The 15,171-nt window shown below is 37.6% G+C and overlaps 1 protein-coding gene across 10 annotated transcripts in view; it reads right to left on the bottom strand.

Annotated features, from left to right (window-relative positions):
- Window positions 1–15,171, bottom strand: part of SOX5 (SRY-box transcription factor 5) — a 652,738-nt gene that overhangs the window by 211,949 nt on the left and 425,618 nt on the right. For all 10 annotated transcript variants that reach the window (XM_062009253.1, XM_062009270.1, XM_062009262.1 and 7 more), the window contains one exon: window positions 14,706–14,916. In XM_062009253.1, coding sequence (XP_061865237.1) covers window positions 14,706–14,916 — 211 coding nt within the window. The remainder of the gene's footprint in view (window positions 1–14,705; window positions 14,917–15,171) is intronic.

The following is a 15,171-nucleotide window of genomic DNA, read 5'->3' on the forward strand; positions in this document are numbered from 1 at the left end:
TTCTATAAAAGCTCTCTGCAGTTCTAAATCATTAATTGTCATTAATATTTACAGGAAAAAAAAAGATAAAATCTTCCTTTCTAAAGAGTTTTTTCAAAGTTTTCAGTCTACTGGGCATGCGATGATAATTGCTGCTCTGTTCTGCTTAATGATAGAGTCCCTTCCCTGTACTAAATAAGAAGCAGTTTCTTCCCCGCTTTTTATTTCTTTACACAACTCAGAGGCTCAAAGAAGATAATTACAAACAATGCCTGAAGAATGGTTCAGTTAATGTTAATTTATACAACAAACTAATTACTACCAAATGGTAAAAAATCACATGTGGAAGTTCCTGTCTCCCACGCACACAACTAAACCAGCAGCCATCTGTCTCAGCCTGGGAGCTCACAGTGACAACTGAGGAAAGCAAGGAAAAGGATGAATCCAGATACGCTAGCTGCTGCTTCTGACACAAAATCATGGCACTGAAACACCAGGCTCTATATGGTGATCTTAGCAACAGCATTCCCCCCGCCCCCCTCCCCCCAATTTATAAGACAAACAAAGAAAGTATCGTGATTTAGTCTACCTCTCTATCTAAATTTTATTCCAACCCCAATAACTTGAGATCTAAAATACTTTTACCTATCAGCTCTAACTCTTCCTCCTGGCAATTTCTATACAATATTCTTGAACATCCTTAATATTTTGCCTATCAGCAAGCATGAGGTGAGACAGCCTTTGAATCTGCTTACAGTATGTTAGACATCATGATAGAAAAATGTGCTCTTTTTATTTCAACATTTTTTTCACAACCTGAGAAAACAATTTTCTACAAAACCTTGATAAAATCAAAGTCAGTACAATTGTTAAACACTTTTATGGGATGCTCATTAAAAACTGACAGGGAGAAAAGAGCTGGGGACACATCCTGAAGCATTCATTCAGTTTAAAGTCTCATTGTATTCAATGTGTTACTTTACTGAGGACTTCAATATCAGATCCTTTACATGAATAAGGACCTTGGCATTTTGACTGTTAATTATTCTCTGATTAGCTTGCATCTAGTGAAACAAACTAAACACAGTATTATCCCCTAAGCCCTGTTCAAGAAACCTCAACTCCAATGTTCTCTTCTCCCTGTGAGATCAGAACTCCAACAGTCATCAAAGAAAGTGCTGTACATGAATAGGTACAAAATATCAGAGTTTAGGTTCACAGTACAGTTTTCAGAGGGGAACGTTTTTTCCCTAACATGAAAACTTAGAAATCTTTCTATGTTTGAATATAAGACAAAATTCTCTTATTGCTGAATGCCCTCTACAGATCTTATTTAGATGAAGACCCCTTCTCATGTTTATATGAATCCCATACCAGTGCCTTACCACTTTATCAGAAAAAGACAACCCAGGATGAAGTAAAGAAGACCTTTTAGTAAAGACTGTCTATGAAGTTGTGTTTCTAAATCTTTATCTTTTCTCAAAGAAACAGTATGTTTCAGATGGCCTGAAATGATCACAGAAGAGGAACAAGTGTTACAGCAATTTAAAGCAAGGTTCCTGTAATCTCATATTCATGAAGTAACACAGTCATTATTTCTACATGGCAAGAACAGTATCGACTGTTGAAATGAAGTAAACAAGAAGGAATCATAAGAGAATCTACATAACCAAACAATAATGCCTAATTATTCTTAAATCACAGTCCTTAGCAGAATTATGATATTTTTTAAGAAATTACATGGAAACAACACTTGTATACAGACAAAAGCATAAAATTTTACATTAAATAATATATTCAGTGAAGGAGAAAGAAGCAATTTTCCTGTTTCTCAACCCTGTATCATATAATCTTATTTTTTATCATTAGGCTACATCATCACGAGCTGTTTTAGATTCCTTCATAAAGATTTTACTTTATTTCACAATGTTTTCACTTTTTTTAGGTGCATGTTTTAAAAGAGTCATCACTGTTAAAGTTTTCATTCCTCTTCTAGAGTGTGAGGTTGGAAATATTCACAATCTCAGTATACCAAGAAGTCAATTTTGCTTAACAAGTGAACTATGTGAGCCTTTGAAAAAGACGTGATGTGCGGAACAAACCATCAAGTGCTGTATCGGTGAGACGGATGACACAAGAAAGGAAGAGTCATTCACTACAGTGTGTGTTGCAGGAAAACCTGTATCTGAGAGGATGCTTTAGACATCTTGCCGTCTTTGGGCTGCGACTGACGTCAGGCCTCTTTCACCCCAAGTAGCCTCAAGCAGCTCTCACAGCCAAAAGTCTGCCTCTAATTTTAGTTCCTACTCCTGGCACATGTTGTGTCCTAGATCACTGAAAGCCTTGAATTAATACACTAAGATCCAGTATTAAGCTAAAGAACTGACAGCTTTATGGAATCATTCAGCCTAAGAGGAAAGCTACCTAGGATTGCCCAAACAATCCCAATGCCCTCTTCCAGTAGTAACAATACTTTGAATAAAAAGAATATTAAAAGATTAATCAATCAGTCAAATAAATTCATGCTAGTATTTTCACTATCCAAAGAGTAATCAGATTGCAAAGGTCCATCCTAAGCAAAAACAGGTCTGAAGAATACTACAGCGCATCTTTTAAAATCTCTTAAGGAGTTATATTGAAGAGCTTACAAAAATTCTCTCCCTATCTTGTTTTTCCACAATGGTGCCTGTTCACGAAAATGAAGATACCATTCTTCTCTTCATGCTTTTTCACCTATCTTTTAGTGGACAAGTCCCTGTAGACATAAAGAGCTGAAGCAGATCAGTTAAAAAAATGGTCATACACTGCATCTCGCTTGCTCCTGAAAATACGTGGGATTGTGGTGGTTGGGAGATTTAGTCTGATTTCTGGTGAACATTTATAATGTCCAGTATAAGCAGATCAACTGTTAGCAATGTCATGTGTGAAACCAAGGATGAAAGGGAACTGGTAGATGAACTGTCTTCCTCCAGCACTTTAATGGCAGTTTGTTTCATGCTATACTTAAGCCATAAGGCCAAGACAAAACCAAAACAGCAACAAGTATTTACATTAGAAAAACTGGGAAAATTCTGTAGTCTGGCAACATAAGAAAGCACCTCCAATTATGTCTTCTCCAATTTTTGTCTTCTGTGAGCCCCATTACTTCAAAATATTGGGATATGCATGCCACGCAGCATACACTGAGTACTGTGTTCCCTCATTCAGTAACCTGTCTAGCAATAAAATACTGGTAAAAATGGTAACATAATAACATGACCATTACATGAAAGGATTGCTTTTTTTTTTTTTTTTTTTTTGTGGCAGAAAGGACAGGTTATAGTCTAAACCTTGACATCATATGTACTGTTCATCTAACAATTTTATGTTTAGTTACAGAATGATTCCTAATGACAGCTTCCTCATTCCTCTGAACTCAGATAGTATTGACTTGGCCAAACTTGTAAAGGAAGAAATGCATTTTGCCTGGCTATGTGTCCCATACCCCAAAGCTTCACAGGAGCTGTGAATCAATTAGATGACACAGCAAGAGGAAATGCATTAAAAAAAAAAAAGACTTAAAATAAAATAATCTTCAGTAAAATGTCTCCATATTTAGTTAAACAGCATTGCCGATTAAGGCTGTACATGACCTCAGCGTGGAATCCAGAATTGTTGCAGCTGAAAATCATTAGTGAAAGCCTGCTGTCCTCTAGTTTCATCTTCATATATTAATTTCACATACAAGGAAAGGAAACTATTTGGAAATATATTCCTTTATTTAAATCTAGTATATAGATATTGCAGCAAAAATACATTAACAAGACAGTGATTTTACAGGATTGACTGAATACACAGTGATGACTACAGTTGAAACCATTTTTCTCGTTAGTTGTTGACTTTTTTTTGCCCCTAGTGTCTGACTCTGTGGGAGATAAGACTCTCAGCTACTGAAAAGGGATATGTGTTGTGGGCAAAAGAGAAAAGAAAGAAAGAAAGAAAAAAAGGTTTAGCAAAAACAAGATCATGGATCCATACAAGACTGAGAGGCTTTCTTCTTCTACGTGATCTTTGTCTCTAGACTATTTATGTTGAGATCGTGTGGGCTAATCTATAGTACAAAACTCATGCAACATTCTGAACTGTACTTGATAAACAGGACACTTGGATAATCACTTCTAAGTTGGGACAGACACTTTACTTTCTGATAAAGTGCTTGGATACCAGCTTTAACTTTGCAGTTGCATAAATCTTTGGTTGTGATCCTTCTTGCTTATTGGCGGTCCAACATATTAACTGAGGAGGTTTTTGATGTGGCAATGAAATGTCCCCTTGGGCATACAGGATGGACCTTTGGAACTACACTGTCTAGATACTTAGAAAAGATTTTTAAGTAACAATTTTTAAGTAGCATGTCCCATACACAAACAACTCTATGACTGCAGGCATGGATAAAAAACACTGCTAGGCTTCAGATCTTCTTCTAGCAGTCATCTCCTGTGCTATTATTTATTTAGAGATTCAATAATTTAATTAATTACAACAAAAAGGCTCAGATGAACAACTGACGTTCATATCCATCCCTGCATGTTGCAGTGTATGAACATGTGTGCTAAATTGCTATTTCTCTGTGACTGGGAGAATCAGGGTCTCCATGCCACACATCTGTGGCTCCCCTTCCTTGGTGCTGCATAAGCTAGTACTGCCTGTCCCTCCAAAACTCAAGTCTGGGTGCTAATTCATCACACACTATAGTACTTAGATACCAGTATCTCACCATCTAGGAAATATAAGTTTCTAGAAATTAATGACTGCACAGCCTGTGTTGCTGTTGTTACCTTTCAGTCTTCTTAATAAATGCTCTTTCTAGGAAGAGGCCTAATCCCTGTCTGTATAGGGATAAAAAAGCAATTCACATTGGGTTCTTTAGAAATCCTGTATTAGGTCAAATGTTGCCTTCTTAAAGCTCTTGCGTATTCAGCAGGAGTTGTGAACTTACATCTCAAAGCAGAATTTGGCCCACATTGTTCTGAAGTGTCTATTAACTCTCCCACACTCAGAAATAAATCAAGATGGGATTCCTCTCAAGCACAATGAGCCTAAAATACAGGCTGTACTGCTCATATTGAGGAGATCAGGAATTCAACTTCAGTCATATTCTCCTTTCCTCCCTCTGACTTGCGTTAGTAAAAAGGAGAAGAGGGCAGAAGGCTCATTATACCCCAGGATGTGGCCCACACAGGGCCCAACCAGAGCACAAGCCAGCGGGAGATACAAAAGGTGCACATGTTCCCTCTTTCAAAAATACCAGAGCTGCGACGTACAGTGGTACATCTCATTGCTGCTGTTTGCTTTGATATCAATCCTCTTCCTCCAAGTTGATCATTCCTTCCTACCAGCCCCCAATTCTATTTCCTCCTTGCACAAACTTGGGAGCAATGACTCCTATTTACACTGTGCTGCAACCCTGCATTGCCACCTGTCAATCAGAGCTCCATTTGTCTTCGAGAGGGTGAATAAAGACGAGGGGGAAGGAAGAAAGCAGGAAGACCTCTGCATTGATCAGAAATGTTTTCAGTGGAAAGGAGGGGGAAGAAAGAGGGAGAGAGAGATGGAGATAGATTAGAGGGTAACAAAACTAGAGAGGAAGATAAACAAAGCCAAAAAGAAAAATGTCCTTTGTTCATTTAAATGGCTCTCTGCTCCCAAGCCCTCTGCATGACTAATGCCACACAGTGGTGTGTAAACCTCTTGGGCACATAACGCAAACAAAGCATAACTTGGCCTGAACAAACAAAGGTCTAAGCAACAGTGATTGAATTCATCTTAAAACGACAAATCAATTCGTCCCTATTAATGCCCTAAATACCAGCGTAGGAGCACTGTCCTGTTGTAATAAACAGCCATGTGTTCAATTACCGTCTGTTTTCCCAACTACTGCTCTCTTCAGTAATTACACCATGCAATGCATTCTACACTGACATTATATTAATGTGCTGGGAGGAGAGATCTTAAATATGAATTAAATCAAGGCTAAACATCTCAGAAAGCCTTACCGAGTCACACAAGTGCTAACAGGACATTCTTCAGCAGAAAGAACAGACTGGTTTTTTTCTTTGTTCACTTTTCACTTTCATCCTCTGGCTAAATAAATACATTAAAACACAAGCATGAAAGAACTCTATTGCCCCAAAGACCACCACAGTAAACCTTCCGTGAGCTCTCTAAACACCCACTTCACCTGTACAAGATCCCTGCTCAATAAGGAACATTTCATAAGTGTCAGGTTACCTCACTCACAATCAGCTAAACAGCGATGACAAAAACCCTTCAACAACAGACAGGTGACAACAAAGCGAGGCAAGAAAAACAAAAGCAGAAAACTTTCTGGACTGAGACAAACACAAGAGAATAAAGTTTAAGAAAAGGTTTCTTACCCTTTTGCAGAACTAGCAAACAACTTCTATTGACTACTGAATAGCACACAGCAAACAGACCAAACAAAAGATATGATGAAAGACATATTTACTTGTACAGGGTTCCTTCCCCCCACCTCAACCTTTCTTTCCATTTCATATACACCCACACTGCACCGTTTGCATTATGTTGTTAAATAACCAATGGCAACCCAGATGAAACAGTGGAAGGGTTTCTATGATGCTGTCAAGCACCAGACAGATGCTTGGCAGTGTCAATATGGTTCTTTACATTTGGGTTGCGCCAAGGTTTGAAACCAAAAATAAAATAGGAATAATAATACTGAAAGGTAGCAATGAGTTTAAATCAATGGAGTATCATCCTACCTGCTGGCTTTTCCTTCAGCAATTTGAAGTGTTATGGAAACAGATAAATAAGGCTTTGCTTTTTCTTTGCATACTGGATTGCAAGAATTTGAATACAAAGCAAAACCAAAGTCTGGGGTGTAACAACTACAGATCTCTCAGCCCTCTAGAGTAGACTCATAACTTTCTCCTGCAAAGACATGCCAAGTATGTCTAACATATGAAGTATGATAAACTTCCAAAATCTGTTTCAAAATAAAATGCCCTAGGAGTTGCAAAACTTTTCTGACTGAGGCTTCAGAAGACACTAATGTGCACATTAGGAATAAATAAAATGTTAAAGCTTTTTTGATTAAAATACTACAGTTTGCCCTCAAAACCACAGCATATAACTTTCAGATACACTTCAGTGTCTTTGTGACAACTGCTCATTTGCCCTCCTAAGATCATTAGACACAGGAGGAGACACACCCTAAAACCTCTCCAGGTTTTGAAACCCATTGAATTTTTTTCATTTCAGTTGCCAAACCAAGTCAGGGGAAAAGCTGTTTCCACCTGACCCAAAATGTTTTATTTAATCCTAATTGAAATGTTTTCATTTCTGTTTCAAATTAATCATTTTATCATCTAAAAACAACAAAAAAAATCATTTCCAACTAAACATTTTGTCTAAAAATGTTGACCGTTCCAAATGTTCTACTATTTTTGGCTAAAGTTAACTTGTTGAATTGATAAACTATATCAGTCCTTAATTATTATTTATCAGGTTTTAGGGTGTGTCTCCCCTCAACTTTCCTCTACTCTGAGTGCTTTTTGAGTTTATATATTACAGTATAGAAACCACACATATATAGCATGTTTCCTCCCGAGGCAATGTAGAAATCACAATAAAATTGTGTGAAAAGATGATGAAAGGAGTTCTGTCTTCCTAGTACAGCTTATTTAGAATGCAAGAGATGTACACCGTTGTGTAAAACTGGCAACATTCAAACCACCTTAAAAATATCAATGTTAAACAGACACGTAACTAATAAAAATAAGCAACAGCTTCAAACTTAAGAGTGTTTTTACAAGGCTACTTCATTAGCTAAACAAGCAAGTGGGAGTTGCTGCAAATGTTGCTCCTTGCCATACTACAGGTTTTCCTTTGCTTCTGGTAAACAGAAGATATAAGACAGCCTTGTGAATAGCTCATGGCACAGACTGAGATCTACAGCTAATCAGACAGGATGATAGGTTGTCTTAATCAACTTCAAAAAGCCAATCCACGTGCTCATCTCAGCTCCTTGCCTCTCCTTCCCTGATCGCGCTCTCACTCCTTTGGCCTTATTTTCCCCTTCCCCCTCCACTTACTTCACACAAATTGTGCTGTTAAGAAAGAACATGGGGAGCCCTTCAGGTCTCAGCATCCTGGGCGCAGGTGGCAGGGAAAACTTTGAAGTGAGCTCTCCACTAACTCTAGAGCTGGCCGTGCCTCGTCCATAAGCAGCTCTTATTAAAAAAACAGACCAAGTATCCACTAGAATAAAACCAAGCAGGCCTATTTAATTAGGGCAAACTCTTGATATCCACTTCTTCATGTTAAACCACACAGTCATACAAGCCTGGGAGGTCTGATTAATTTTAATATGCACGGTCATGACAAGTGCCTTGGGGGTACGAGAGAGGGGGAAAAAAAACAAAACACAAACCCCGCTAGCTTGACAAATAGGTTTCAGCTAAACGCTGTGTATGTTGCCCAGATTAAGATGTTACTATTCAGCAATGGCTTGAACCTTTAATATGAGGGACAAGAGGCCTGAGAAACAGGTGGCTCGCTCTTCACTCTTGAATAAATGACATCCCCAAAAGCTGTGGCACATAAGCATACAGAAAGAGCTGGCACACTCCCTCATGTATATTTGTGTATTACCAGCCTGGGTCAGAGGTTTCTCCAGCAGTGATCCAAGGACTGAAATGAAGCTCAGAAAGCTAATAGCTTTTACAGGGGAGAAGGTAGTTTAAAAAAAAAATAAACAAGAGAGAGAGAAAGAAAGAGCAAAATGGAAGGCAGACTGTAATCTATTTGGAACACGTTGAGGGCAACAGGCACATCAAAATGATCTGTGGATAAGAGTGGCAGCAAGGTTTGAAAACCCCTATTGAAATTAATCATGGCTATTGAAGAGTCTGGCTACCTGGGGAATTAGCAGACAGAATAATTTTTTTGGTCTTGGTGAACCAGTGATATGCTGCACTGTAAAAGATGGGAAGTGAGAAATCAAGCATTTTGCTTTGGCTGCTGCTCATCCAATAATATTGAGTGAACGTACACTGGAAAGAAATTTTAATTATGGAGATCCATCAGAGAAGACTTTAAATCTAAAACTGGGAAGGGGAGAGAGACTGCATCTTCTCTCCAAAAGCGCAAGTTTCCTGAATCTCACTTGACCGTAATGCTTTCGTCTACATTTAAGATGCTGTATCAGCACCTCAGATGCCTTTATCAAAAGAGAAAAGAAAAATCCAAACACTACAAACCTTTGAGGATGTAGAAAGAGAGACTTGGAAAGGAATCTAAGCAAATTTTGAAAACATCCATTGAAATACACCATGACTATCAGGCTAAACTATTAGGAAGAAAATCACTTAAAAACTGAAAGTGACAAATGAACTAACTTCACTTTGAGCAAGTAAAAGCTGGCAGGGCTTCAAACTAGGCTACCTCTGTTCTAGAGTTAAAGCACTTGTTAATAAAGGTTTCAGCCACTGCAGCATTTAACAGAGTCTTCTCTTCACATAGGCCTATTTCACAAACTTAATCTTTTAAAAATATTCTTTTATTTTTATCAGCAGCATATGAATGCACATTTCCATATGGCAGGGTCTTTGAAAGAAGTGCATGGAAATTTGATGCTGGCTTTCTCCACCAAATGACATATTTTCTGGTGACAGACTGCAAAGGTGAACATGGAACCACAATGCACTTGAAGCATCCCTCCACAGCAGCAGGATTGTATGAACAAAACTTAAAAGTACTCAACTGCAAAGTATCCTTGTTTGTCCTTCAGCAGAGCAGCATTACAAAGCCTCTTCAACACATACATTGTCAAAGAGATAATGAAGAAATAAAAAAAAAAAAAAATTCAAACCACAACCAATTAGAGTATCCTAAGGCTTTTCCCAAATCTGTTCATTTTATTTCTTCCCATTTCATAAGAAGTTATTTTAAAACAAGAAACAGCCTGTTCAAAGGCCTCCTTTCTTGTGCCCATTAATGGTCTACTTTGGAATTTGTAGCCTAAGAAGAGGGACACCTTGGTTTCTTTATAAGATAGGTTAATGAAAAGTTTGATAATATTAGGACATATTCTGGAATATTATTTCATCTAGAGAGCTTGAATTCAATGTGGTTATCTTTTATAGGCTACAGAACTGCTTAAACAGCCACCATTTAAATTACTACACAAACAGGTGTTGTGATTTATAATGTAAATTTAAACATCAAACACAGATAGGCTTTGGGGGATGTTGGAAGACAAAAATCATGCCTGAGAGGACTTTCTCATCCCTTTCTTTTTGACAAAGTAATTACTTACAGTATCACAGCATACTATAATATGTGAGGATCTAGTATTCACATTGCCTGCTAAAGCCTTGTAAATATATGTATTATCTGCCTACTAAACACTTGAGATTAATTGTTCCTGCTCAGAAAATCTAAGGACTAGTAAAACAAAATACTGAAGAGGGAACAATGTTAAACAGTATATATACACAATTCTTGTTTGTACATGTTTTTATATATGTCTTAATATATGTATTTAATACATGCTCTTTATATATATTTGCACCTGTATACTTATATAAAATTCAAAGCATTCATTTAAATGGCCAAACAGAATTGAGTTTCAGCAGTCCTTATCATAAAGAGTCATGCAGATGAATAAGTGTTATCCACGTGCACGTGTTCATACGTGCAGTCTCTGCAGTCAGGTAGATGCCCATATAACCCCTTTTATCCACAATTTCTACAGATTCTGTGTAACGACATAGATCTGGGCTCAGAAGTCATGGTATGGAAGTTTTAAAGATAGACAGATACATAACCTGTTACAAACATACTGCCAAACATAAAAAGAAGGTTGATTCTTAATTAAAAGTTAGAAGATGTAAAGAACTGGTGAGTGTGCTGGCTTATTCTAAAAATAGGAGAGTATGTACTTGACTTAATTTTTTTTCCAGAAACCAAGCCATACGTTTAGAGGAAAGGCTACACAGATTTCAGAGATTTAATTTTCTACAAGCACAGGCCATAAATTAAAATACAGCAATCCAATCCCATTAATAGTGCAAGAAAAGCTAAGTGGCTGCTTTGGTCTTTGCTTTCATGAACTTGTGTCAAGCTCAGTGACTTCAAAGAGATTTCCATTTCATTTCTACAAATGAAGAGAACAGGCAGACAGAGAGTCTCTGCCATCCTCTGATGCTTTAAGAAAACAGAAGAAAAACATGCCTGTATCTCATTCGCCTAATGATTTTAGCTGCAAAAGGAATCCCATGGTCGGCAGACGACCCTCGGGGCAAGGGCTTGAGGTCTGTCACAGTATATAAGGCTTCTCCAAACCCACTCCATTATCTTCATTATTGTATACCAGGAATAAAAGGGGACTGACTCCTATTCTGAAGTTCAAGTTAGAAAGGACAGAATGTTTCATGTAAAATAACATTGTGTGACTTCAGTAATAGGTTTATGCCTTTGGGGGCCTAATACGAAAGCTGCATATAAGGATTTTCTGCAGAATTTGAAAGAAGAAAAATGAGCACTATATTAGCAATGAGTAAAATTCCACAAGTTTTAGATTCACTGAAATAGTCCACATCTCTGTGTCAGCATGACTCATTGTCACTCATATACTTTCATACAGCAAAATGGCAAGTTTAGGGGAAAAAAAGACCTAAGTATAAACCTCTGTAAGTATAAACCCCTATATGGCCCAAACCATACACATATGCAACACGGAAAAGGAAGTGACAAGCTTTTGGAAAGTCCTTAGGAACGACTAGGTACCATGACTTCCTTCAGATGACACTAACAATGGGCATATATACATCAAATCAATATGGAAACCATTTATATGAACAGTGCTGCTTCCCTTGCCAGCTCATGTGCGGGTACTTGCACGTGCTTACATATATGCATACTTACAGGTGAGCATTCATGTGCTCTGAGCAGTATGTTTCTCAACACTGTAAAAATCCTTGTCCTTTACTACAAAATTTAGTCAATATTAACTCTTACTAATACTCTAACAGAATATAAAAACCCAATTTCCCGGATATCAATAAAATGTCTTAAAAAAACGGTCAGACCTGTTAATCAGCATTTTGGAATATCTCACTTGTCCTCAAAACCCATTTAAGAAAAGAGAGGTCCTTCCCTGACTGATACGAGGTTTGGATCAAGACTTAAAGTCTACCTTTCTACCTTTCTCTTCTTTCAGTTTTGAAAAAACAGACCATTCAAAAGGATGCTTCAAAAGCATCACAGTAATTCAGAAGACAATTTCAAACAATAAAAACAAAACAAATATAGCCCATTGTACAAGTTAAATAATATATAAACTTTTGAGTACATGGACAAATGGGAATCTGGCTCATATCTGGTCTTTGAAAGATTCACAGGAAATTGATTTAATTAAAACTCAGCTACTGGAGCAAATGTTTCACTTTCTTCCCAAAGAGAAAATATTATTGTTGTTGACATAATGCATCAAAGCTTAACCAAGATTCTTGATTGTCTTCTACAAAACTTTACAAACTAGCAAGACTAAAAATTATTAATGAAATACAGGGATCATGCATTGCTGATTTGTTACCTATATCTACTTTCAAAGATTCCCATTCGTAAGGTATCTTACTCCTGGGGAAATTGATTAATATGCTAATTACCTGACTAGCAGCCAGTGATGACTGACAACTTTTCTGTGGTATTACATGAACACAACATGACAGTAGATATTCCGCTGGAGTTCCAATAGAGGAGATGTGCTTGCAGTAGTACATACTTCTTTTAGGGAGAGAGATTCATATTTGTGGAGGATCTCTAAGCATCTGCACCCAAAAATACCCATTTTTTAATTAGCCACTCTAAAAACAATCATGTTGGCTGAAGGGAAGGGGGAGGGAGACTTGTCAAAATGATGTATTTGTCTCTCACCACCTTTCAATGTTCTTATGCAAGTCTAATTTTCTTCCTAGTCAGCTCACCTCTCTGGCCTCCTTTTGTTTCATGTCCCATTTCCCATTCTTTTCTAACTTCTGAACTTTTGTTAGTTGGCTTTTAAGGAGAAAGGGAAAAAAAAAAAAACAACCCAATCCATTCCTATTCATTTTTTCCTGGTTGGGGAGTAAGCAGAGACATGAATATGGCACCCTCATAATGACTTAACTAGGGCTTAATGAAATTTTCATCACAACCTGCTGTTCATTTTAATGGCCTTTGAAAGACAATAGAACAATGGCTAGAGGGAAGAAAAGATTTTCTGTTGCATGCATTTGCAAAGCTCAACATTCAGTTGCTCCCCCTCCTTTCTTTTCACAAAGCTGTAGATCTTTTGTTTGTACTGTATATTTTCATTTTAGTAGAGCTGAGATAATGCACAAACTCTGTAACCAGTCTCATGTCTATCTGTGGCCTCTCCTTAATGGAGTCTGTGCAGCTTGTACAACCTCACGCTCAAACTCTGGTGTTCTTCCCTCCCACCCCATACCATACACAGGAAAGATATCCATTCAAAGGTACAAGTTGGGTCACAGCACTGACCATTAAGTCAATGTAAATGCAAAATTAAATGCTATGATTATACATAATATTAACAAAATGCATAGACAAAGAATTTGTTTCCTAGCAGATTCTTGCTGTGTGCTATAGTCAAGAAGAGAATTTACAGTCTTATCATGTACATGACAGTGTGACTGTGTTTGCAACTGTATTTACATTACAGTATACAGGCTGTCCTAAAATTTTCTTGTAGATGTTGTCCATTCCTGCTCCAACACTGAGGTGGGCTCTGAGGGCCATGCTTTGAAACATTTGAAATAGATTTCTGCAATGGGATAGGTGGGTGTAAATGAAAACAAAGTCTTATTGCTGTGCATTAAGGAAGAAGCCTCAGTATGTTCACATCAATTTTCTCACAGTCCCCTGGAAATCGATCTGTAAATACGCATGCTGGATAACTATGGAGAATATAGTGACTTCCAGTCAGGTGTTTGACTGCCCCAAAAAGGCAGGAATTGAAAATATTACTTAAAGGAAAGTTGTTCTGCGGCTTCTCAGAGATGAGTTGTTCAGTCTTGGTCTCAGCCCACAGAGCACAAGTAGCATCATCACTGACTGAACATATATTCTCAAAAAGGAACTGATTCTCCAGAGATGATAACTATACATCAAGGCTGAAACTTGCTGGCCAAATATAATGCAGAGAAAGACTGTACTGTGTCTGTTTGTATAGTACCTGCACTACAGATAAATAAAGGATGACATGATAGGACATGCTCCAGACAAAAGCTTTCATGAATTCCAAATTTAAATTCTTACCTTTCAAATAAAGACATGCCTATTAGATAATTTCATAAAAGCACTATAATTGCTGAGAAAACTGCTTTTTGTTCTAGAAATATGGGAGGGGTGAGTAGTAGTGTAAATGACTCCCAGGCTGTTAAAATTACTGTCTTCATTGTACACATGTTCAGAAGGTTGCTGTCTGTTGCAACGGTGGAAGCTAAAAATGTTAGCTATGATGGGATACTGCTGAAATTCCTCTCTAATGTAGACAAGAACTATGAGTTCTTTACTTCAATTTTGCTAGCAAGAAAAAGCAAATGGAGCAGAAAATGGGAAGACTAAAAAGTATACGTATCCAAAGAATCTGGAGAACAGAAAACAAACCAGAAAATTTTGGCCAGTTTCCCAGGCCTTACCTTCTGGCTCATTTTTTATGAGCTCTTCCATTTTTCTTTGCTTAAGGGTGTCTACAACATCCGCTAAGCTCCCTTTGCGCCTTTCAGGGGTCCCCAGGGCTGTGCTGGACAATGATTCTCCACTCTGACGCCCACCTTCTTCTGCCTTCAAGGGTGAGGTAGATGAGTTGTGCGGGGCAAATGAAGACATCACTTTATTGCCATCAACTTCCTGAAAGGGGAAAAAAATGAGATGAAACATTTCTTTTTTTTCCTAAAAAAGAAAAAAATAAAGATGGAAAGAAAGAACAATCCTTTGTTCTTTGAGTTCATTGCTGTTTGTTCTTCTGTTGAAACCTTTAAAAAGGCATGCAATGCTTCAAAAGTTCCCAGAACAAAGCCTATCCATAAAGCATAAACCAAGATTACAGGCTGAAGTGAACAAAGATCAGCTTGTAAGAGAGAAACATAAAATACAGTTTTTCCC

Source organism: Colius striatus, chromosome 1 (genome assembly GCF_028858725.1).
Source record: "Colius striatus isolate bColStr4 chromosome 1, bColStr4.1.hap1, whole genome shotgun sequence".
NCBI classification, from domain to species: domain Eukaryota; kingdom Metazoa; phylum Chordata; class Aves; order Coliiformes; family Coliidae; genus Colius; species Colius striatus.